The sequence below is a fragment of the Enhydra lutris genome, unplaced genomic scaffold, assembly GCF_002288905.1.
Source record: "Enhydra lutris kenyoni isolate GAN:26980312 unplaced genomic scaffold, ASM228890v2 scaffoldscaffold117, whole genome shotgun sequence".
NCBI classification, from domain to species: Eukaryota; Metazoa; Chordata; class Mammalia; order Carnivora; family Mustelidae; genus Enhydra; species Enhydra lutris.
Window position 1 is genome coordinate 707,943 of NW_019154201.1, and position 23,822 is coordinate 731,764.

A 23,822-nucleotide genomic window follows, 5' to 3' on the forward strand; every position below is an offset into this window, starting at 1 on the left:
TCCAAACACAATCAACAACACAACAGACAACAAAAAGACAAGACAAAAACAACCGCAGGCCCAGCCATCCTCTTCCAGAGCCTGCTGCTGGTGGGGACTTTCTCGGTCCCCTGCAAACACAACAAACAACACAACAGACAACAAAAGGACAAGACAAATACAACCGCAGGCCCAGTGGTCCTTACCCAGAACCTGCCACCGATGGGGACTTTCTTGATCTCCTGACCGCCCAGGGGGACTCGTACCCCCTTATCGCCCAGGGGGACTCGAACCCCCTGACAATTTACCAGTGGAGGAATGGGGCGTCCCCGCATCCACTCCACCCCTGGGGAGCATTGCTGCCTCCAGCTTTTCCCCGTTGGGCTGTACGCTGGAGCTCCGTAACCAGACAGACAGGATCCTGAGATCTTACCCCTGGAGGCTTTTCCCAGAAATTCTGATGCTGCCTCAGTTCTCGTGGGTTGATCCCAGATGAGCCCCCAATGATAGGTCCCCCAATAATGGGTCCATGATCAAAGGAGCGAGACTGATACAAAGCGAAGGTCAAGCAAAGCTTTACTTCGCGCCAAGCATCGAGAATCAAACCGACTGGTCGGGCCGTCTCTTACAAAGAGGAGACCCCCTCCCAGCCTCACAGACTAACTTTTATAGAGCAAAGGCCATGTGATTGAGCCTGGCCACACACAGGTGGCCAATGAGATTGCAGCACACAGAGAAAAGTGCACAGTCATGTTAGGTCACACAGGGGTGGCCAATTGAATTTCAATTTACCCTAGTAGATATTTGAACTGGCCTATCACCTTGGTCAGAATTGGCATAAGGCGGGGCCCACTCTTCTTGGTAGCTAGGGAGACAGTATGCCCGCCCCACTGATTGGATATCTCCACCTGGCCTGACCCACCCTTGTATCTGGGCTTTGCTACCTGGGTCTGGTTTCTTGGACATGCTTTTAAGTAAGTTCCTCTGGGAGGGGCAGGGTCAGTCTAAGTTTACTGCATAAACAACAAAATGGCTCCCTCTGGCTAAGTTGGCCCTTACAATAAGGTAGTGATTTGTTTATAACTTTCCCCCACCGCTCTCGAATTATGGATCCTCTTTACTTTTTCCTCTTAATTCCTATCAACTTAACATAAATATACTCATACATCTTTTTATTTCCTCAGTTGAAATCTTAAGCCAGTTGTCTTTTTTTTTTTTTTTTTTTCATTTCTTTAACATGTTGGTGGATTTCTATTTCTGGTCTTTTGAAATCCTTATCCTCCACGTTTCTCCCTGATAGGCGCACACGCTGCTCGCTCCTGGGCGGGGGTCGCGGTTGCGTCTCCAGATGACCCGCGCTCCCCAGACGCACGGACATCTACGTGCCACGGAGCCTTCTGGGAAATGTAGTTCAAAGGCAACTTCCTGCCGTTAAGCTGATCAAAAAAAAAAAAGAAAGAAAAAGAAAAAAATGAAGGCGTCTTTCTCTCGCGCACGCGTACTCCACTCGCAGGGCCCCTGACGCTTTCGGGTTGCGCCCCTTCTTTGTCCTTCGCCGCCCAGAGAGAGGCGAGTGTGGGCGTCTCTGCGCGCGCGCCCGCATGTCCGTGCGCGCGCTCCCCGGCTCCGCAGCAGTCCCGCCGGGATCCCGCCGACGCAGGGGCACCGCACGAGGCCCGCGGGCCAGGGCGACGTGCAGGCCGGGGGTGCAGGCAGGCCGGGGGCGGGGCGGCGGCGAGTCTGGGGGTGCTGGGGCGGGTCACGTGGTGCCTGGGCCTGCGCGTCCGCCGACGGAGTCCTGGGGTCGGTGCTGGCGTTCGCGGGTGTTTGGGGGCGAATTTCCTCCGGGCGGGCGGGTGGGAGGCGTGCGGGGGTCTCGCTGGGAGAGCCTGGGGGTCGTGTGTGGCCTGCAGGCTTGGAGGCCTGTGGGCGCCGGCGCGTGGGCGCGCGGGGGTTCGTGGTTCGGGGGCCGCGCGTAGGGGCGCGGGATGAGTGAGGGGCCGTGGGGTCTGCGCCAGTGCCGGGGATGCTCGCGTTTGTGGGTCAGGCCTTAAAGAGTGTCCCCGCCGGGCATCCGTGGCTGTCTGGGGGCTGAGAGCCCGGGGCACGTGCGCCCCGCGGGGCTGGGACACCCTCCCCCCAACCCGGGGTGGGCAGAGGGTCTGAGCTCGCTGGGACCCCTCTACCTCCACCCATCCCCTAGGCTGTGCAGAGGGTCTGGCATCTCTGGAACCTCCTGCTCTCCCGCCCCCCCCCCCCCACCCTGGCTGCGCAGAGGGTCAAGGGCTCCTGCTGTCAGGGTGATTTCCCTGCTGTGCCTCCCGTCCCCCCCTCCAGTTTGGCTTCACCAGGCTGGCTCTGCCTCTTATCTGTAGAGTTTTTTTTTTTTTTTTTAATTTATTTATTTTTATTTATTTTTATTTTTTTATGTAGATTTGTTTTTTTTTTTTAAAGATTTTATTTATTTATTTGACAGACAGAGATCACAAGCAGGCAGAGAGGCAGGCAGAGAGAGAGGGGGAAGCAGGCTCCCTGCTGAGCAGAGAGCCGTAAGCGAGGCTCGATGGGGGACCATGACCCGAGCCGAAAGCAGAGGCCCCAATCCACTGAGCCACCCAGGCGCCCCTGTAGATTTGTTTTTAAAGGCTTCTCTACTAAAACAAAAAACTCAAAGCCAGAGGGAAAAAAACCCAAGTAGTTTTCGGCAACAGCTGGCTGCTGAGGCTTGAAGTTCTCTCTCTCTGCTTGTGGGCCACCTCTGCCACTTTGGACCCTCCACTCACGGTTTCTGGGTCTCACGTTTATCTCCTGAAAATGAGGGAGTGCCAGGAAAGGATTTCTTTCTTTTTTCCTTCCTTCCTTCCTTCCTTCTTTCCTTTCTTTCTCTCAGTTCTGGTGCTTTTTGCTGTCATTAACACTTGTAGTTATTTTAATTATTTGTTGTTTGTTTCAACTGTGTGGTGGTGAACTGAACTGTGTTCTTGGGTTAAGCGCTTTACATTTAAAAAGATAATGTTCATACTTTTTTCTAAGTTTTTTTTTTTATAAGTAAGCCATTTTTTTATTTTTTAAAGATTTTAATTTATGTGACAGAGAGAGAGATCACAAGTAGGCAGAGAGGCAGGCAGAGGGTAAAGCAGGCTCCCTGCTGAGCAGAGATCATGACCCAAGCTGAAGGCAGAGGCTTAACCCACTGAGCCACCCAGGCGCCCCTTTTATGAATTTAAAATGTGTTCGTTGTCAGTTTGGAGCGACTAGATAAATAGACTCAAATGAAAACCTTTCATGATCCCATCAACAGGAGACAGTCACTGTTAATGTTTTGATAAACTTCTTGTAGTCAGTTGATGTATGTATAATTTAGTACATCTTATTTATATTTCTTTAACAAAGCAAAATTGGGAGTATGCTGTTTGAAGCCATTAGGTTATATTACAGGTATCTTTTGTTAAGGTAGACTGTTTTGTTCCGTGGGGGTAGTTTTTTCAGCTGGCCCCTGAGAACTTATCTTCCTTTTGTTTTGTTTGTTTTTGGTTTGTTTTTCCCAATGCGAGGCCTGAATCCATGACCCTGAGATCCAGACCTGAGCCGAGAGCGGGAGTCGGGCACTTACTTAATCAGCTGAGCCATCCAAGTGCCCTCCTTTCTTTTGTTTTTATCCTTAGTTTGCCGTGGTGGCGTTATTTCTGGACAGGGGACTGAATGGCGCCAGTATTGGAATGAGGCCTTTGCCCACCCTCACCCCCCACTTTTGTTGAGGGGCTGTGACTGCAGGCCTTCGGGGACACCGAGTGGGGCCAGTGGGCTGGATCTGCCACTTCATAGGTATGTCATCGATGTTGGGCAAGTTGCTGAACCTCTGAGCCTTAGGACTTTCTGTAATGGGTACTGGATGCATTAAGAAAAAAACCCCAAACAGGGTGCCTGGGTAGCTCAGTGGGTTAAGCATCTGCCTTCCACTCAGGTCATGATCTCAGGGTCCTGGGACCGAGCCCCCTGTTGGACTCCTGCTCGTCGGGAAGTCTCCTTCTCCCTCTCCCGCTTCCCCTGCTTGTGTTCCTTCTCTCTTTGTCTCTCTCTGTCAAATAAATAATCGTTAAAAAAACAACAAACAGTATGATGTCTAATACATCTGTCATAGTAAGTAATAAATGTTATTTTTTATTATTCTCTACCTTCCCCCTGAAGTTCCTTCAGAACCTGATGTTAAGTGGAACTACGCGATGGTGACGATTGTCCCTTTGTTCTGGAGACACACGTGAGAGCTGTCACAGAGAGAGCTGCGCGGTATGCAGGAAGCTGCCAAGGTATATAACACTAGCAGTCTGGTTAAATTGGGCCAGTTGTGCAGAGAAGGGTTTAGGCTTCCGTTTGCCGAGAGGACACGTGGGAGCCATATAAAACAGCTCAGGAAAAACTTGTCAAAACTTTCAATTTTCAGAAATGTATTTGTTTAAATTCAGAGTGAGGTTGAGTCTACATTTTTCTGAGTAACAAATGTCGTTAGAAATAATACCACCACACTGAGGACTTGTCACACTTGTTCACTTGAAATTCTCAGCTCCATGTGTTTTCTATAACAAGTCTACACCTGGTTTTTTTCCTTTGAGAGGGAGTGGGGAAGGGACAGGGGGAGAAGGAGAGAGAGAGACTCAAGCAGACTCCCCACTGAGCATGCCTAATGCAGGGCTCAATCCCAGGATCCCAAGATCGTGACCTGAGCTGAGGCAAGAGTTGGACGCTTAACTCACTGCCCCCGCAGGTGCCCCTTAAGTCCACGTCATTTTGATCTGATGAGTTTTCTACTCTTGGTAAGTTTTCGTTGAAACCTAAGTAAACTTCACTGAGTAGCCTTTGACAACAATTACAAAGGAAATTTTATTTTTATTTTTTATTTTTTTTTAAAGATTTTATTTATTTGACAGAGAGAGATCACAAGTAAGCAGAGAGGCAGGCAGAGAGAGAGAGAGGAGGAAGCAGGCTCCCTGCCGAGCAGAGAGCCCAATGCGGGGCTCGATCCCAGAACCCTGGGATCATGACCTGAGCTGAAGGCAGAGGCTTAACCCACTGAGCCACCCAGGTGCCCCACAAAGGAAATTTTAAAATGACACTGTGAATTTAAGGAAATGGTTTACATGATAAACATAGTTTTATTTGTCACGGTGCCAGAATGTTTATTATGTGAAATGAAGTGAAAGTATAATGCAAAGCAAATGACATTTATTGTCATTATATTTTCCTGGTTTGCGGTGTGTGTATACAGGGGGCGGTTGTGTGGATTTGACTTTTTTTTTTTTCCGACCACACAAAGGTTTTTCCTTTTTTTTTTTTTTAAAGATTTTATTTATTTGACAGAGAGAGATCACAAGTAGGCAGAGAGGCAGGCAGAGAGAGAGGGGGAAGCAGGCTCCCCGCCGAGCAGAGAGTCCGACATGGGGCTCAATCCCAGGACCCTGAGATCATGACCTGAGCTGAAGGCAGAGGCTTAATCCACTTAGCCACCCAGGTGCCCCAACCTTTTTTTTTTAAGATTTTTAAAAATTTTTATTTATTTGACAGACATCACAAGTAGGCAGAGAGGCAGGCAGAGAGAGAGGTGGAGGCAGGCTCCCTGCTGAGCAGAGAGCCCGATGCGGGGCTGGATCCCAGGACCCTGGGATCATTGTAACCCACTGAGCCACCCAGGTGCCCCTACATATTTTAATAGTTTAATTTATTGACTTTTTCTTTTAATTATGGTTCTTGCCTTTGCATTATGTATAGGGAAATTTCCCCCCAAATTTCACAAATACTGTGGGGTTTCTTTTTTTAAAGACTTTTTTCACATTAAAAAAAAAAAAGATTTTATTTATTTATTTGAAAGAGTACAAGCAGGGAGAGCAGCGAGGGAGAGGGAGAAGCAGACGCCCCACCAAGCAGGAATCTTGCTGCAGGACTCCATCCCAGGACCCTGGGATCATGACCTGAGCCCAAGGCAGATGTACAACTGACTGAGCCACCCAGGCGCACTCCCACCCACCCCCCCTTTTTAATTAACATATAATGTATTATTTGTGTCAGGGGTACAGGTCTGTGATTCATCAGTCTTTTTTTTTTTAAGATTTTATTTATTTATTTGACAGAGATCACAAGTAGGCAGAGAGGCAGGCAGAGAGAGAGAGGAGGAAGCAGGCTCCCTGCTGAGCAGAGAGCCTGATGCGGGGCTTGACCCAGGACCCCAAGATCATGACCCGAGCCGAAGGTTGAGGCTTTAACCCACTGAGCCACCCAGGCGACCTTGATTCATCAGTCTTAACACCCAGCGGTCCCCAAAACACATACCCTCCCCTGTGTCCATACCCCAGCCACCCCATCCCTCATACCCCCCTCCCCTCTAGCAACCCTCAGTTTGTTTGCTGACATTAAGAGTCTCTTGTGGTTTGTCTCCCTTTTTGGTTTCGTCCTGTTTCATTTTTTTCTCTCTTCTGCTATGATCCTCTGTCTTGTTTCTCAGATTTTACATATCAGGGAGATCACATGATAATTGTCTTTCTCTGATTGACGTAATTTCACTTAGCATAATACATGTCATTGCAAATGGCAAGATTTCATGGGTTTTTTTTGATGGCTGCATAGTATTCCATTGTGTATATATACCACATCTTCTTTACCCATTCATCTGCTGATGGACATCTAGGTTCTTTCCATAGTTTGGCTATTGTGGACATTGCTGCTATAAACATCAGGGTGCCTCACTTCTGTTTTCTTAAGGCATTGTGGTTTAAATGAAAATCCATATGGAATTAGTTTGTTGTAATGTGAGAGACAAAACTAGCCTTATTTTCTTTTATTTATTTATTTATTTATTTATTTATTTATTTTTTATTTCATTTTTTTTTAAATATCATTTGCCAGGTAGAGTCATTTTATCAAATTCTCCATTTTTAGGAAGCTAAGGTAGACTATTATTTGCTGGGCAAAGGTACACAGAAAAGCCCTGTTTAATGCATTTATGTTTTCTTTTTTTTTTTAAGATTTTTTTTTCCTTAAGATTTTATTTATTTATTTGACAGACAGAGGTCACAAGTAGGCAGAGAGGCAGGCAAGAGAGAGGGAGGAGGAAGCAGGCTCCCTGCGGAGCAGAGAGCCCGATGTGGGGCTCGATCCCAGGATCCTGGGATCATGACCTGAGCCGAAGGCAGAGGCCTTAACCCACTGAGCCACCCAGGCGCCCCTAGCCTTATTTTCTTTTAAATGTTAATCACTTCTGTTCATTAAACAAGCCAGTTTTATTCATGGCTTTGAAATGCCACATTTGGGGTGCCTGGGGGGCTCTGTCCATTAAGTGTCTGCTTTCAGCTCAGGTCTTCATCCCAGGGTCCCGGGATTGAGTCCCGCATCAGGCTTCCCGCCTGGGGGGAGTCTGCTTCTCCCTCTCCCTCTGCCCCTCCCCCTACTTGTGTGCACTGTCTCAAATAAATAATATCTTAAAAAAAAAAAAAGAAATGCTACATTTATTGTCTGTTAAATTTCTACATATTTGAGCTGTAATGCTTCATGCATCTGCATGTCTTATGGAGACAGTGTCAAAAGTTTTTAATTATTTGTACCCGTTAATATTATGTGGACCTGTTCACATTCATTATTTTGTAATTTTTAAAAAAGATTTATGTTATTTGGGAGTGTGCATGTGTGTTGGGGGAGGGGAAGAGGGAGACTCTTCCAGCAGACTCCCTGCTGAGCGCAGAGCAGAGCCTGACTCTTGAGATCACAGCCTGAGCCAAAATGAAGAGACAGTCGCTTAACCAGGTGAGCCGCCCAGGTGCCCCAGTTACTGTGTATTTCTAAAAGTGGCCAAGCTCTTCCTGAACATTTTTCTTCCAGATGAACTTTAGAATTGCTTCTTAAAGAAAACCTTTTTGAGATTATGGTTGGAGTCAACTAAAGATATAAATAATTTGGGGCTAAATTACTTCACTGGGAAGTCTTCCTATCCCAGAGCAAGACCAGATTGTGCCAGTATGAAGCCTCTTTCTATAGTTCCCATTGGTTGTTTCAATTTCTTTCCAATGGGTCTTACATGTTTCTTGTCCGAAGGTAGTCGTACATAATTTCTGTGTTTTTTTTCTTTTCTTTTTTTAAGATTTTATTTATTTATTTGACACAGAGAGATCACAAGTAGGCAGAGGGAGAGGGGGAAGCAGGCTCCCTGCTCAGCAGAGATCATGACCTGAGCCAAAGGCAGGGGCTTAACCCACTGAAACACCCAGGCACCTCTGTGGTTTTTTCTTTGAGAGTAGATTTTATTTCCCATATACATTTTTGCTAAAAATATCCAAACAGAGGGCACCTGGGTGGCTCAGTCGTTAAGCGTCTGCCTTCGGCTCAGGTCATGATCCCTGTGTCCTGGGATCAAGCTCTGCATCAGGTTCCATGCTCAGTGGGGAGCCTGCTTCTCCTTCTCCCACTCCCCCCGCTTGTGTTCTCTCTCGCTGTGTCTCTCTCTGTCAAATAAATAAATAAATAGATGCAAACAGTTTCCCTATCCCTTAAGATTGGTTGTCTGGGTGTGGTAATGGAGGTCATAGTTTCTTACTTGGCTTGTATATGTTGCTGAATTTTGCCATCATGTCTCACTGCTGCAGTCATAATTATGGCTAATACCTGCGTAGTGCTTACGTGTCAGCTTCTCTTCTAAGATAGGTGTATTTTCACTATCTAAAGGCATTGTTTCTCGTGTAACTCGGAGAAACCTCAGTATTTCTGAGCTGGTGCTGAAGTTTGAATCGCAGAAAGACACGAAAGGGAAGAAGCGCTTGTTCCTTTAGGTGGTGTCTGTTAGTATGAATTGGGGGCAGCAGGCCGCTCGTGTGTGTTCCTGTGGAAACGTGGTGGCTGGACGTGTGCGCGGAGATGAGCACTAACTCGAGGATGTACAGCGTGTGTCTGTGCAAACACGCACATGCCGTCCTTCGAGCAGGGAGCGCCTTAAGCGCAGGACGGAGGAGATGCGATGCTGCGGTCCTGCTGCTTGGCCGCCGTGAGTCCCTTCGAAGACCGCTCGCGTTCGGTAACCTGGAGGTTCTGTTAAATGCCTCCTCGGCTTGTGTGTGAGGGTCAAATTATAAAGTGCTCAGAGAGAATTCACATGTTGTCCTTTGTTACTATAAGGAATACTCACTTTCCATTTATTATTTCATTTCTCCCTCAGAATCCCACTGTTAAGTGGACCCAAAGGTCCACTTTATCCTCACAATTTTAACAAGTAAAAAAATGAGGCTTAAAAGCTAAGAAAGGAGCATTTGGCATAAGGAGGGCCATTACACCATGATTAAAGCATAATCTTCCAGAAATACACAACCTCTGTATGTTGAACAATATGCCTTTAAACATTGAATGCAAATATTAATATGATTACAAGGTAAAATTTACCAATCTGTAATCTCATTGGGAGATTTAACATGCTTCCATCAGAAGTTGCTAGAACTGGCTGATGTAAATTGAGGGGGTTGTGGAAGACTTTCTCTGCCTGGTAAAGATAGAAGTTTGTCTGGTTTTGCCCAAAGCCATGTAGCCAGTGGTGGGAACAGTTGGTTGAAATTCTAGTCTTTTTTTTTTTTAAGATTTTATTTATTTATTTATTTGACAGGGAGAGAGAGATCACAAGTAGGCAGAGAGGCAGGCAGAGGGGGAGGGGGAAGCAGGCTCCCGGCTGAACAGAGAGCCCAATGCGGGGCTCGATCCCAGGACCCCGGGATCATGACCTGAGCTGAAGGCAGAGGCCCAACCCACTGAGCCACACAGGCACCCCTCAAGTCTGTTTTAATACAAATCAGTTAAGCTCTCCAAATTCCCATCTGTCTGAAATAGAGTTGTACTTCTTTACACCTGTGAGAGCAGTTGATGCCGCAGTGTCCGGAGTGAGCAGTGAGTGGTTAGCAGAAGTTCTTTACGTCTGGTATTTCTGGATCTGGCTGTCACAGCTTTCCATTCTTCTGCACCATATCCTGTTCTTACCCTGGGTAGCCCCGTGTCCATCACTCAGAACCGCAGATGATCGTGAACGCCAGGTTCCTAGCAAGCGGGGAAGAGATCGTAGGTGCAGCCTGAGTCTACGCCTCAGAGTGTGTCGTTTCTAAGTCCGCAGATCCCGGTCACCCACAGGAAGGCCTGCCCATGCGGTGTGAGGAAGGAGCTCCCGCAGCCAGGACCCCGCTCCCGGTGTGAGAGGCGCAGCCACGGCCTGGCAGAGTTCGGGGCCAAAGCCGAAGAGGCTCAGGGTGCAGCAGGGCTCAGAGCTACTCATCTCGCAACAGAAAATGACCATGTTACAGGTGAGGTGACTGCTGCTTTGTTTTCCAGGGACTGGAAGGGGTGGCTCTGTCTTCTAGGGAAACAAGTGTAAGTAGTCGAGAGGTCATGGGAAAAGAGCCTCAGCATAGAAGACCTGGGTTGGGGCAGAACTAGAGCAGTGGTGGGGTCAGGGGCGCAGGCTTCCTGCACGGGGAAAAGCCATGTGTAACTTTTGACTCCCCCAACCTTCACTCACAGCCTGCTGTTGACCGGAAGCCTTACTAGTAACGGGTGATTAATACCTGTTTTGTATGTGTATTATATACTGTGTTTTATGATAAAGTTAGAGAAAAGAAAATGTTATTAAAATCAAAGGGAAAAAAAATACATTTATAGTACTATAATTGTATTGAAAAAATTCACACGTGAGTGGACCTGCCCAGTGCACACCTATGGTGTTCAAAGGCCAACTTTTTTTTTTAGATTTTATTTATTTATTTGAGAGAGAACACAAGCAGGGGGAGTGGCAGAGGCAGAGGGAGAAGCAGGCTTCCCACTGAGCAGGGAGCCCAGTGCGGGGCTTGATCCCAGCACCCTGGGATCACTACCTGAGCGGAAGAGAGACGCTTATCCGACTGAGCCACCCAGACGCCCTTTCAAGGGGCAACTTTACTAACAATAGGAACTTGAGAAGGTCTTATGATTTGAATTTTTTGTTTTGTTAGGGAGAGAGTGTGGGGGGGCCGCACGAGCAGGTGGAGGAAGGACAGACAGAAGAGGAAACCTTTCTCTCTTTTTTTTTTTTAACAATTTTTTATCTTCTTATTAACATATAATGTATTATTAGCCCCAGGGGTACAGGTCTGTGAATCGCCAGATTTACACAGGAGAGGAGGAAATCTTAAACAGATTCTGCACCCAGTACAGAGCCCAACAGGCTCGATAGCACAACCCTGAGATCATGACCTGAGCCAGAATCAAGGGTCAGATGCTTCGTAGACTGAGCCACCCAGGCACCCCCTGAATTTTTTTTTTTTTTTTAAGATTTTATTTATTTATTTGACAGACAGAGATCACAAGTAGGCAGAGAGGCAGGCAGAGAGAGAGGAGGGAAGCAGGCTCCCCACTGAGCAGAGAGCCCGATGCGGGGCTCGATCCCAGGACCCTGGGATCATGACCTGAGCCGAAGGCAGAGGCTTAACCCACTGAGCCACCCTGGTGCCCCCCCCCCGAATTTTTATAAACCATAGTGTCCTACATAATTAATGAATTTGAGCTGCAAACTTGATTTTCTAATTTTTAGCTGTTGTAATAAAGAAATAAGAATATTTCTGTGGGGTAAAAGTAAATTAGTTCTTCATAGAAAGTAAATATTTCTTGGTCATGCTTTGATGAAATCTTTGAATAAATGATATAGTGTGGGTAATGTCCTCAGAGAAACGTGGTAAATCCATGGGTATTACAGTCATTTTTCCTAGTTTTCCACAGAATGTGACCCAAGAGGAAAATACCGAAGCACTTAGTAATCATAATTATGTATTTAAGTACCTCTTTAATTGTAAAGCAGAATTCATATATGGAAAAGTACCTAAAATGTAAAAGTACAGTTCAGTGAATTATTACCAAGTGCATATGCATGAAGCCACCATTCAGGTCAAGAAGTAGAACATTCCGGGACGCCTGGGTGGCTCAGTTGGCTAAGCTGCTGCCTTCGGCTTGGGTCATGATCCCAGGGTCCTGAGATCGAGTTCCGCATCGGGCTCCTTGCTCGGTGGGGAGCCGGCTTCTCTCGCTGCCTCTCCCTGCCACTCTGCCTGCTTGTGTGTGCTCTCTCTAACTCTCTTCTGACAAATAAATAAGTAAAATTTAAAAAAAAGAAGAAGAAGAGGAAGAAGAAGTAGAACATTCCCAGCCCAGATGAGGCCCTTTCTGTGCCAATCACAGCCTCTTCCTCCTCACACAGAACTGGGACCCTGACTTTTGTTGTAACCATTTCTGTCCTTCTCTTTCTAGTGTTCCTTTAACACTGCAGTTTGGGGCCGTCTGCTGTAGTGTATAGTAACTTGTGTTTTGTTTCTTTCACTTAACACCTTGTTTAGGAGGTTAATTGCAAGTGCAGCCCGCTGTCCAGCAGCTTCCTAACATCACCAGAGTCAGTGTTCAAAATTCCAGTTGTCTTATAAAACCGCAAATCGTTTGAAGTTTGGATCAGAATCTGGGTAAAGTTCATACAGTGTAATTGGTTGATCTGCTCTCTTAAGACCCTCTTAACCTGTTGGGTCTTTTTTCCTAGCCCGTTTTTTTCTTTTCTTTTCTTTTTTTTTTTTTTAAATTTACTTGACAGACAGAGATCACAAGTAGACAGAGAGGCAGGCAGAGAGAGAGGAGGAAGCAGGCTCCCTGCCTAGCAGAGGGCCTAATGCGGGGCTCGATCCCAGGACCCTGAGACCATGACCCCAGCTGAAGGCAGGGACTTAACCCACTGAGCCACACAGGTGCCCCCATTTTTTTTTAAGATTTTTATTTATTTATTTGACAGACAGATATTACAAGTAGGCAGAGAGGGAGGCAGAGAGAGAGAGAGGAGGAAGCAGGCTCCCTGCTGAGCAGAGAGCCCGATGCGGGGCTCGATCCCAGGACCCTGGGATCATGACCTGAGCCGAAGGCAGAGGCTTTAACCCACTGAGCCACCCAGGCGCCCCCTCCATTTTTTTTTTTAAGATGTTATTTATTTGAGAGAGAGAGAGCATGAGTGCGTGAGCTGGGAAGAGGGGCAGAGGGAGAGGGGGAGGGAGAAGCGGACTCGCCCCTTAGCAAAGAGCCTGACGTGGGACTCGATCCCAGGACTCCAGGATCATGCCCTGAGCTGAAGGCAGATGCTTCACTGACACCCAGGCACCCCTCCTCACCACATTTTTGGCGGAAGAGGCCAGGTGGTCTATTCTGTGGATTTCCCACTGTCCGAGTTTTGTTAGTGTTGCTGGTGTGTTCTGTAGAGCTCTGCTGTCCAGTACAGATGCCACTGGCCACATCAGCTGATTCAATTTAAAATGATTAAATCTAGGGGCGCCTGGGTGGGTCGGTAGGTGAAGTGTCTGCCTTCAGCTCTGGTCATGATCTGAGGGTCCTGGGATCGAGCCCCGCATCAGCCTCCTTGCCTGGCAGGGTTCCTGCCTCTCCCTCTGCTGCTCCCCCTGCTGTACTTTCTCTCTCTCTCTGACAAGTAAATAGAATTTAAATAACATAAAATGAATAAAATAAATAGAATAAAATAAAATAAAAATGATTAGATTTAGCCCCAAGTCACACTAGCCACATTTCAGGTGCTCCGAAGCCATGAATTAGCACAGGTAAAGGGCGTCTCCATCTTCACAGACCTGATCCGGAGGCTTGATCACATTCAGGTGTCACTTTTTTGGCAAGAGTATTTCAGAGGTTTTGGTACATACTTTCAGGAAGCAGCTCCTGTCTGCTAGCACTTGTCTGTGGTTGTTGCCTTGATGGATTATTTCCATAGGGGCTACTAAATGATACCCTGCATTGACCTCCTCTTTTTCTTCCACTTCTTTTTTTTTTTTTTTTTTTTTTAAGATTTTATTTATTTGACGGCGAGAGAGAGATCACAAGTAGGCAGAGAGGCGGGCGGGCGGGTGGTGGGGAGCGGGAAGCAGGCTCCCTGCTGAGCAGAAAGCCTGATGTGGGGTTGGATCCCGGGACCCTGAGATCATGACCTGAGCCGAAGGCAGAGGCTTAACCCACTGAGCCACTCAGGCGCCCTTTCTTCCACTTCTTTGTTTATACAGTTATTTACTTACTTTTAAAAGATTTTATTTAGGGGCTCCTGGGTGGCTCAGTGGATTAAAGCCTCTGCCTTCGGCTCAGGTCGTGATCCCAGAGTCCTGGGATCGAGCCCGGCATTGGGCTCTCTGCTCAGCAGGGAGCCTGCTTCCTCCTCTCTGCCTGCCTCTCTGCCTACTTGTGATTTGTCTGTCAAATAAATAAATAAATAAAATCTTAAAAAAAAAAAAGATTTTATTTACTTATTTGTCAGAGAGGGAGAGAGCACCAGCAGTGGGAGCAGCAGAGGGAGAGGGAGAGGCAGGCCCCCACTGAGCAGGGAACCCAATGCGGGGCTCGATCCCAGAACCCTGAGATCATGACCTTAGCTGAAGGCAGATGCTTAACCCACTGAGCCACCCAGGCGCCCCTTCCTTTTGAAAATTTAATAAGCTTTTTTTAACAACTTAGTTCAATTTTTTTCTGTTGTGCTTCTTTGTATGTTCTTTTAATTAGTAAATACGCTTTATCTGCATCTCTCAAGGTGATCACATATCTCTTCTTAATTTGTTAGTGTGGTGAATATCTTTATTTTTTTATTTTTAATGTTAAACCAACCTGTAATTTCTGAATATACCAGCTCAGTCTTGATGTATTTTCTTCTGTATATATTGTTCCGCATAGTGTGGTAACATGTCGGTTAGGATTTTCACAACAGTGTTCATCTGTAATTTGGCCTTTGCTTTTCCTTTCTTGCAATATTCTTACTGCGTTTTGTTATCAAGGTTATGCTTGTATCAAAATGTTTAGTGTTGTGTTCTTGCTTCCATATTCCATAGTTGTTTAGTAAAATAGGAATTCTGCATTAAATGTCTACAGAATTAACTAGTAAAGCTGTTGTTTTGTGAGGAGATTTTATGTTGGAGATTCTTTTTTTTTTTTTTTAAGCTTTTATTTTTTTATTTATTTGTCAGAGAGACAGAGAGAGTACAGGCAGGCAGAGAGGCAGACAGAGGCTGAGGGAGAAGCAGGCTCCCCACAGAGCAAGGAGCCTGATGCAGGACTCAGTCCCAGGACCCTGAGATCATGACCTGAGCCAAAGGCAGATGCTTAACCCTCTTAGCCACCCAGGTGCCCCTATGTTACAGTTATTCTCATTACACAGTTACTCCTGGATGAATATTGACATTGGCTACAGAATCCTTCCTTTCAGCACTTTTAAAATGTTCTCCTTTCTACTGGCCTCTGTGCCTTTGAATAAGACATCTGCAGCCCATTGAACTGCTCCCTGTGAGAGTCATGTGACTCTTCTTTGTCTGTATTCCCTAGCAGTTGGGTTGTGATGTGTTTGGTCGGCTCTCTTCATGTCTGTCCAGTTGGGGGTCCAGCCCGTCTCCTGAGTCTGCCGCCTTATGCCTTTTGCCACATTTGGGGAGCATGGAGCTGTCACTTGTTCTGCCTGCCACGCTCCTGCTTTTCTTTTCCTGGGACTCCTGAGACGCGTTTGGTGTTGTCTGGCCCTGTCCTGAGCCCTGAGTGTCTGAAGTTCATTTTTTTTTTTTTTTAAGATTTTATTTATTTATTTGATAGAGATTACAAAGTAGTCAGAGAGGCAGGCAGAGAGGCAGGCAGAGAGGCAGGCAGAGAGACAGGGGGAAGCAGGCTCCCCGCTGAGCGGAGAGCCCGACACGGGGCTCGATCCCAGGACCCTGGGATCATGACCTGAGCCGAAGGCAGAGGCTTTAACCCACTGAGCCACCCATGCGCCCCCTGAAGCTCATTTTTAAGTCTTCTTTTCTCTCAGTTACTCAAAATGGGTACTTTTATTGACTGGCTTCAGGTTTGCTGGCCCTTGTCAAAGTGTGTGATGTCCTGTTTAGGTGAGGTTTTGTATTTTATGATGGTATCCTGCGTTTTTTAGTTTTCTGGTCATCTCGGGAGGCTTTGGGACATAAAATCCAGAAATCTTTCTGAGACCTAGATTTGGTTATATCACTCCTATTCCGTGAGTCATGGCTAGCTGTTGGCAACAAGAGCGTGTCTAGCTCAGGGGCGCCTGGGTGGCTCAGTCGGCTGGGCATCTGACTCTTGATTTCAGCTCAGGTTATGATCTCAGGGTCGTGGGATCGAGCCCCATGTCAGGCCTGTGCTCAGTGGGGAGTCTGGTTGAGATTCTGTCTCCTCTGCCCTTCCCCCAAATAAATCTTTAATTAAAAAAAGAAAGAGGGATGCCTGGGTGGCTCAGTTGGTTAAGCGGCTGCCTTTGGCTCAGGTCATGATCCCAGCGTCCTGGGATCGAGTCACACATCGGGCTCCTTGCTCGGCAGGGATCCTGCTTCTCCCTCTGCCTCTGCCTGCCTCTTGACCTACTTGTGATTTCTCTCTCTCTCTGACAAATAAATAAAATCTTTAAAAAAAAAAAAAAAAGAAAGAAAGAAAAAGTGTCTAGGTTGGTTAATTCCAGTTAGCCCCACCTCCCATGTGGCCTTTAATCCCTACCTCACACTCTCTGATGTTGTCTAACTTGTACCTCCCGAATTCCAGCAGTTTTGGGGTCTCATTGGAGCTACTGGCTCCCAGTATGCCTTTGCATCCCCATTTTTTTTTTAAAGATTTTTTTTTATTTGAGAAAGAGCGGGAGCATGAGCAGGGGGGAGGGGCATAGGGAGTGGGAGAAACGGGCTCCTCGCTGAGCAGGGAGTTGGACGTGGGGCTCGATCCCGGGGATCATGACCTGAGCTGATGGTAGACCCTTAACTGACTGAGCTACTCAGGTGCCCTGCATCCCTGTTTTGTGGGAAGTACTGCTAATTTCCTAAAACTCATCTCAAGCTTTGCCTCTTGGAAAGAGCCTCAGCTGACGCTCAAACTGATGCTCTTGCTCTGACCCGTGATGTGCCATCTGTTCATTTCTGCCTCTGCTATTACAGTGGCCTGTTGTAGGAACAGGTGTGCAGGTTTGCAGTCCTCTGCAAGGCTGTGCACCTTTTTAAGCTGTTTTACTCTCTTTCTTTTGGTGCCGCTTCTCCGGTGCCACAGCTGTGGTGCAGTACACATTTTGTTGGTAGTTCAGAAGATGTAAAGTTGGGAGCTCCAGTTGTCAGGTATCCTATGAACAGAGGGATGGAAGGGTGCATCGTGGCATTTTCTCCTAGAGACGTGATGCGAAGGAGTCACGGTTGTCATTCTCCGTGGCTTGCTGTGATGGAATGACGTGCGCACGTCACGCAGCGGCCCTTGCTGCAGGTTCACCGGGGCTGTGCTCTTACAGGAGGCGTTCTCATTTGAAGATTTATCTGTGGACTTCACCCAGAAGGAATGGCAGCTCCTGGACCCCAGTCAGAAGGACCTGTACAAGGATGTCATGTTGGAGAACTACAGCAGCCTTGTGTCCCTGGGTAAGGCAGCTCCCCGACGACCTCCTGGCAGGCCCAGCATCTCACTTTTTGAGTTGCCAGGAGCTCCGCAGCTTCTGAAATCTCTAGTTGTTTTGGACCTGAATTTAGGAGATTGAAAGTTCCCTGCGCTGTGACAACTAGGGAAGGCATCTGCACCTCACCTTGGGATAACGAAGACTTATTTTCCATGTGCAGCTCTGAAACTGATCAGGATGGTGGTGGTGTTACCATTAGTAGTCGGCACCAGTGCAAGGAACGTACTGTATTTCGTGTACTGTTCACATGTGGCCTTATTTACAGAGCAGTTTTGTGTGGCTGGTACGATGATTCTCCTTTTAAGTAACTTTCCCAAGGACTGAAAGCTAGTAAGTGGAAGTGTCTGGATTTGAACCCAGGCAGACTGGTCCAGAGCCTTTGAAGTGAGTAATGGTTTTGGGTTGGGATTATAGAAGTCAGAGAGTCTTAGACCCCAGTAGCCACCAGTGAAGACCATTGCCTTTGAGAATTACTTACTCTGTTGATACACCAGTGGGTAGCTTCACTGTGTCCCCCTGATGCCAGACCTTGCTCGTTCTTCAGAGGCCCTAAAGCCCAAGCAGTGGGGGCCACGGCTTTTGTGTTTTCCCCAAACAGGGTACGAAGTTGTGAAACCTGAGGTCATCTTCAAGTTGGAGCAAGGAGAGGAGCCGTGGATTGGAGATGGGGAAGTTCCAAGTTCAGACGGTCCAGGTGGGTGTGAAGACCAGACAGATGCAGGACGCAGAGACTCAGTCTCAGCTGTCAGTGGGCTTGGGTGAAGTGTGCCCTGGAGGGGGCTCTTCCCGACCCCTGCAGCTTTCGTGCTGATTCAGGATAGCCAACGTGAGCTACTCACGTAAGTCACGCTTAGATGTGGCTGCTCTGCTTGTGGCGTAAAGCAGACTATTCCCGGCTTGTCCAGGCGGTAAAGTATTCCGGCTGTCAGGTCTGGGGTGTCGACTTCTTGTTTGGTTTTCTGACATATTTAGTGTCCTTCTGTCCTCTGTTCACCTGCTCGTACCTTCAGGAGTTTCCTTTGCTCTCGTTCAGGCATCCGATGCCCAGAGAAGTGCCAGGGGAGCAAGGAAGTCCTCCTCATCCCTCCCAAACAGTGGTCCTTTTCCTCCTTTTGTGAGATTGGCCTCTGCTTTACTTCTCCTGTGGATTAGACACCATGGAGCACCTCGAATGTTCTCTCTTCACATTCTTATTACTTCAGACTCTTGCCTTTGGAAACTATCTTAACTTCTCAAGTGACACTTGAAACTAGGCGCATGATGTCTCATTCCTGAATTTTCCAAATTGCTCGATGGGTCTAGAGTCTTACCTTTTATAAGTGTTCTCAGATGATACCATGAATTTCAGTTCCTAAAGCAGCCAGCTGTCTCTTATCCGTTTTCCGGCCCTACTTACCTGCTAAGTGACGTTGTTTCAGGCTCCCTCGAAAATAGACCCTGAGATTACATGTCTGACTGCCATGAGTTTACTGTGATGGGAGAAAGAGCAGTGAGACGGGGGAGAAGGAATTGCACTGTGTGTGGTGGAAGGGGTGTGACCCATGGTGGCTGTTGGGAGCCCCATGGGGCCAGGAAGCTGGTCACCCTCTAACTCCCACCTCTCCGGGCTTGAGCATTGCCTTGGGGGTGTTAACTCCCCAGAACGTCCAGAATCCTTGCATATAGACCCAGCGTGCCGTGTGGCTTAAGGATTGTTTTGGGCAGAGGGATGTGGGTCCCTGGGGTAGGCCCCACAGTCTTCCCGAGGTGCTGGTTCCTCTGAATGTAGCTGAGGCGGCAGAAGCGTCTGCTGCAACCTGTGGCCTCTTCCTCCAGGATCTCCCCGGTCTGAGTCTGTGCAGGCTATCAGCTGGTTATCCCTTCCCCCAGTTCATGGCCAAATCCATTCAAACGTTTCTCTGTTTTCGGGTGTAATATTTCTTCTTCTCTGCATCTGAATGTTTGGTTGTGCTTTATCTTAGTCTTTTCTGCATTAGCTCTGTTTCTGCTGCATTCATGCTCACGGAATGTTCCTTGTCTGTTCCGGCTAAATTTTTCTCATTTTTTTCGGAAGTCGCATCCCAGACCTGATCACCGTGCATGGGATGTTCTTGAGCTGGTTGGTCCTGGGGCTGTGTGCGCGCATAAACACAAGGCTTACAGTTTCTATCCACTTACGTGTCAGACAATATTTATGCAATAAACCCATTGTTTTAATTCAGGTGCTTTTACCAGGTGTGCATTGGATTACCTGGGCATTTTTTTCCAACAGTAAATGTTATGGATCCATTACCGGTAAAATTGATTCAGTACAGTGATGTAAGTGTAGTTTTAAAATGGAGTATTCTAGAGCTGGAGTTTGTAGTTTGAGGAACCTCTTGTGATTCTTATGCGCCCCTCATTCATTGATAGCCTCCATTTGAATGACGACTAAAGATGATTGGAAATAAAAGACCTAGAAAACACCTTAGAGAAGCGTAGAAATGGGTTAAGAAGTTAAGATATTTATCGGAGAAAGACAACTATCATATGATCTCCCTGATATGAGGGAGAGGAGATGTAACATGGGGGGTTAAGGGGGTAGAAGAAGAGTAAATGAAACAAGATGGGATTGGGAGGGAGACAAACCATAAGTGACTCTTAATCTCACAAAACAAACTGAGGGTTGCTGGAGGGAGGGGGGTTGGGAGAGGGGGGTGGGGTTATGGACATTGGGGAGGGTATGTGCTATGGTGAGTGCTGTGAAGTGTGTAAACCTGGCGATTCACAGACCTGTACCCCTGGGGATAAAAAGATATTATATGTTTTTGAAAAATAAAATTTAAAAAAAAATGACTTAAAAAAAAAAAAGAAGTTAAGATATTTACGTTTATTTTATTATTATTTGTAAAGATTTTATTTATTTGTCAGAGAGCGAGCGAGCATAGTCAGAGTAGTAGGCAGAGGCAGAGGGAGAAGCAGGTTCCCTGTTGAACAAGGAGCCTGGTGTGGGACTCGATCCCAGGACGCTAGGATCATGACCTGAGCCGAAGGCAGCCGCCCAACCAACTGAGCCACCCAGGCGTCCCTAGTTTTTTTTTTATTTATTTTATTTTATTTATTTATTTGACAGAGAGAGATCACAAGTAGGCAGAGAGCCAGGCAGAGAGAGAGGGAAGCAGGCTCCCTGCTGAGCAGAGAGCCTGATGCGGGGCTCAATCCCAGGACCCTGGGATCGTGACCTGAGCTGAAGGCAGAGGATGAACCCACCGAGCCACCCAGGTGCCCCTTGTTTTTTTTGTTTTTAATTCAGCGTTTAAACATTGAACATTTATGCTTCACTTCAGTGCAGTGCGCTTGTAGTCTAAGTTCACTATACAAGGCCTGTGTGTCAGGGTCCTCAAGACCACTGCCACATTTAGAGAGCTGCGAGGAGAACTCAGGATATCGTCCATATGGCTAGGACTTCTTTTTTTTTTAAGATTTTATTTATTTATTTGACAGAGATCACAAGTAGGCAGAGAGGCAGGCAGAGAGAGAGAGGAGGAAGCAGACTCCCTGAAGAGCAGAGAGCCAGATGTGGGGCTCGATCCCAGGACTCTGGGGTCATGACCTGAGTCGAAGGCAGAGGCTTTAACCCACTGAGCCACCCAGGCGCCCCTGGCTAGGACTTCTTAACAGCAACATAATGACAGCTTTCTCATCAGCGAAAGAGCACAAACAGAGGCTGGAGGAATCCGGGGGCAGGTGTCCTGTGCTGCTCCCTCATTGAGGGTGACCCCGACAATGAAAGTGCAGTAATATGTGTAGTGTTTCTGCACGGGGAAGCTCACTAAAGACCCAGCACCTGGGGACCTCTGCCTGGCACACAGCAGCATTGCAGACTCCCAGGACAGCAGGTGCTGAGCACAGGGAGCCCCTGTTATATCAGCTGGGGAGGGCGGGCACACTCCGGAAACCAGGCTCCAGGCGGCAGCCAAGGGCTACCCTGCAAGTAGCCGTGTGCCATAGGATGCTGCAGAGAGAGATGTCTCTGGTTCTGCAGGTCTTGTGCTGCGTGGCGTGGGTTCCTTAGTGAGCATTGGAGATCAGTTCCCTGCCTGTGCAGGGCTTACTTTCTCCTGGGAGGACAAAAGAAATCAAGTCGGAATAACCAGGGTAAAGCCCAGACCCTGAAAGTTCAATCATAGACGTAAATTGGGTAGATGGTAATAGGGTAGAGGATTTGTTGCTCTCCTTAGGCTGCCGTAACAAAATACCACAGACGGATAAATAGCAGAAAGCTGTTGGCACAGTTCTGGAGGCCAGGGTCAAGGTGCCTGTGTGATTGGGTTCTGATGAACGTGGTTGTGCTGGCTTGCGCATAGCTGCCTTGTGGCCTTGTGGCTTTGCCCTCCTATCGCCTTGCTTCATTTGTGCAAGGGGTGGGGATGAGGTCTGCTCTGGTGTTTCTGATAAGGATACTAATCCTTTTGGATCAGGGCCCCACCCCTTGTTCTCATTTAGCCTTAATTCCTTTGCGATCCCATTTCCAAATACAGCCACACTGATGGTTAGGGCTTCAACATAGAGGTTTGGAGGTGGGGGGGGGTGGTTAAGGGGGCTGCACAAACATTTAGTGCACAACACAGTCACGTGGAGAAGCCAGTTCTAGACATGAAGACCAAAATGAGTGAGCTGTGTGAATTGGGGGAAAGTGTTCCCTGAAGGAATGACAAATATGAATCTATTAGGTCAGGAAGGGACTTGGTGACTTCAGGACAACAGAAAGGAAGCCTTTCTGTTTGGGGGTCTGTGTGCCAGGGAGATAGAGGCTGTGCTATGTGCGAGACCTAGGTCATACATTGACTTGTAAGCAGTAGGAAGGTGGTTAGATTGATTCAAGGAATTTTAAATTTAAAAAAGTAATTAAAAAATAAATAAATAAAACTTTTACATTTTCTAAAAAGATTTTATTTATTTGAGAGAGAGAGAGAGAGAGCATGTGCATGTGCGCACAAGCAAGGGGACGGGTAGAGGGAGAGAGAGAAGCAGACTTCTCACTGAACAGGGAGCCTGATGTGGGGCTTGATCCCAGGAACGTGGGACCTTGACCTGAGCTGATGACACTTAACCAACTGAGCCCCCCGTGCGCCCTGACTTACGTGTTTTGTTTTGTTTTTTAAAGATTTGTTTATTTGGGGCGCCTGGGTGGCTCAGTGGGTTGAAGCCTCTGCCTTTGGCTCAGGTTGTGATCCCAGGGTCCTGGGATCGAACCCCGCATCGGGCTCTCTGCTCAGCGGGGAGCCTGCTTCCTCCTCTCTCTCTGCCTGCCTCTCTGCCTACTTGTGATCTCTGTCTGTAAAAAAAAAATATATATAGATATATAGATATATAGATATATAGATATAGATTTGTTTATTTGAGAGAGCATGCGTGCAGATGGAGGGGAGGGCAGAGGGAGTTGGGGAGGGAGACAAGCAGAACCCTACTGAGCACAGAGCCCCCCCGGTCCCACGACCCTGAGATCATGACTTGAGCTGAAAACAAGAGTTGGGCACTTAGCCAACTCAGCCACCCAGGCTCAGATTTACATTTTTAAAAGTTTGACCCGAGTACACTGTGAAAAATGTAATGGGAAGCAGGGAAACCAGGTGGAAGGATATTTCACTGAGAAAAGTGGAGAGAGTTGGGGTATCTGGGATATACCACAAATGACCAACCATAAAGCAGTCCCATTTTTCTAGTGAGAAAAAAGTAAAAATTTCCAAATGTGTACTTAGTCTAACAATGTAATATTTAAAGTAATGCAAAGTTGTAAGTTTAATTTACAAAGACTTCATTTTCTGCTCTCACATTTCCTATGACCACTTTATTCGGACTCTTAACCTCCATCTCAAAACTAATATTTCTATACTAGACTCTGATTTTAACCACCAGACCTCTTTTTCCCTCATCCCCTATCTTAGGGTATTTTCAGTGAAAGAACACATGGGTCTTAAGGTTTTGTGCCTGAACAGATTAAATGAAGGATGATGCATTCCATGAAATGGCTGTCTTGGTAATAATATTGAAAATGTGCTTAGAAAGTTTCAAAATTCCAGAGAATTTAAAAATGGGGAAAAATTCGCAAACGATTTCTCATTCTTCAAGCTTGTGATGGCTTCAGTAGTTCCTCTATCAATCCTGTTAATTTTCTGTCTTCTTCATTAGAATGTAAACTTCACAAGGTCAGGGGCTGACTGTTTCCTGTCCCCAGGGCCTCACATAGTCAGGGTGGAGGAAATCCTCTCCTCAGAATATTCGATCAGTCTTTCTACCCTCCTTTCTTGGTTCCTCCTTGCTCTTGATGAGTTTTTTACATTTTCTCTCCATTTTATAAACTTACATTTGACAAAACCAGAGGTGACTTACTATACTGCCT

The 23,822-nt window shown here is 47.0% G+C and overlaps 1 protein-coding gene and 1 long non-coding RNA gene across 3 annotated transcripts in view; both read left to right on the forward strand.

The window, feature by feature from the left end:
• Nucleotides 1-23,822, forward strand: part of LOC111139764 (zinc finger protein 84) — a 128,048-nt gene that overhangs the window by 101,143 nt on the left and 3,083 nt on the right. Inside the window, exons 1-3 of one of the 2 annotated variants that reach the window (XM_022492136.1) lie at nt 10,160-10,292; nt 17,300-17,426; nt 18,060-18,155. In XM_022492136.1, coding sequence (XP_022347844.1) covers nt 10,278-10,292; nt 17,300-17,426; nt 18,060-18,155 — 238 coding nt within the window. In that variant the 5' untranslated portion in view covers nt 10,160-10,277. Of the gene's footprint in view, nt 10,293-17,299; nt 17,427-18,059; nt 18,156-23,822 lie in introns of those variants that run through there. The other variant, XM_022492134.1, reaches the window with a different exon arrangement.
• Nucleotides 3,161-10,221, forward strand: LOC111139772. The gene is made up of 3 exons (XR_002640109.1): nt 3,161-3,804; nt 4,168-4,286; nt 10,099-10,221. It is a non-coding gene; the product is annotated as an uncharacterized LOC111139772 (long non-coding RNA).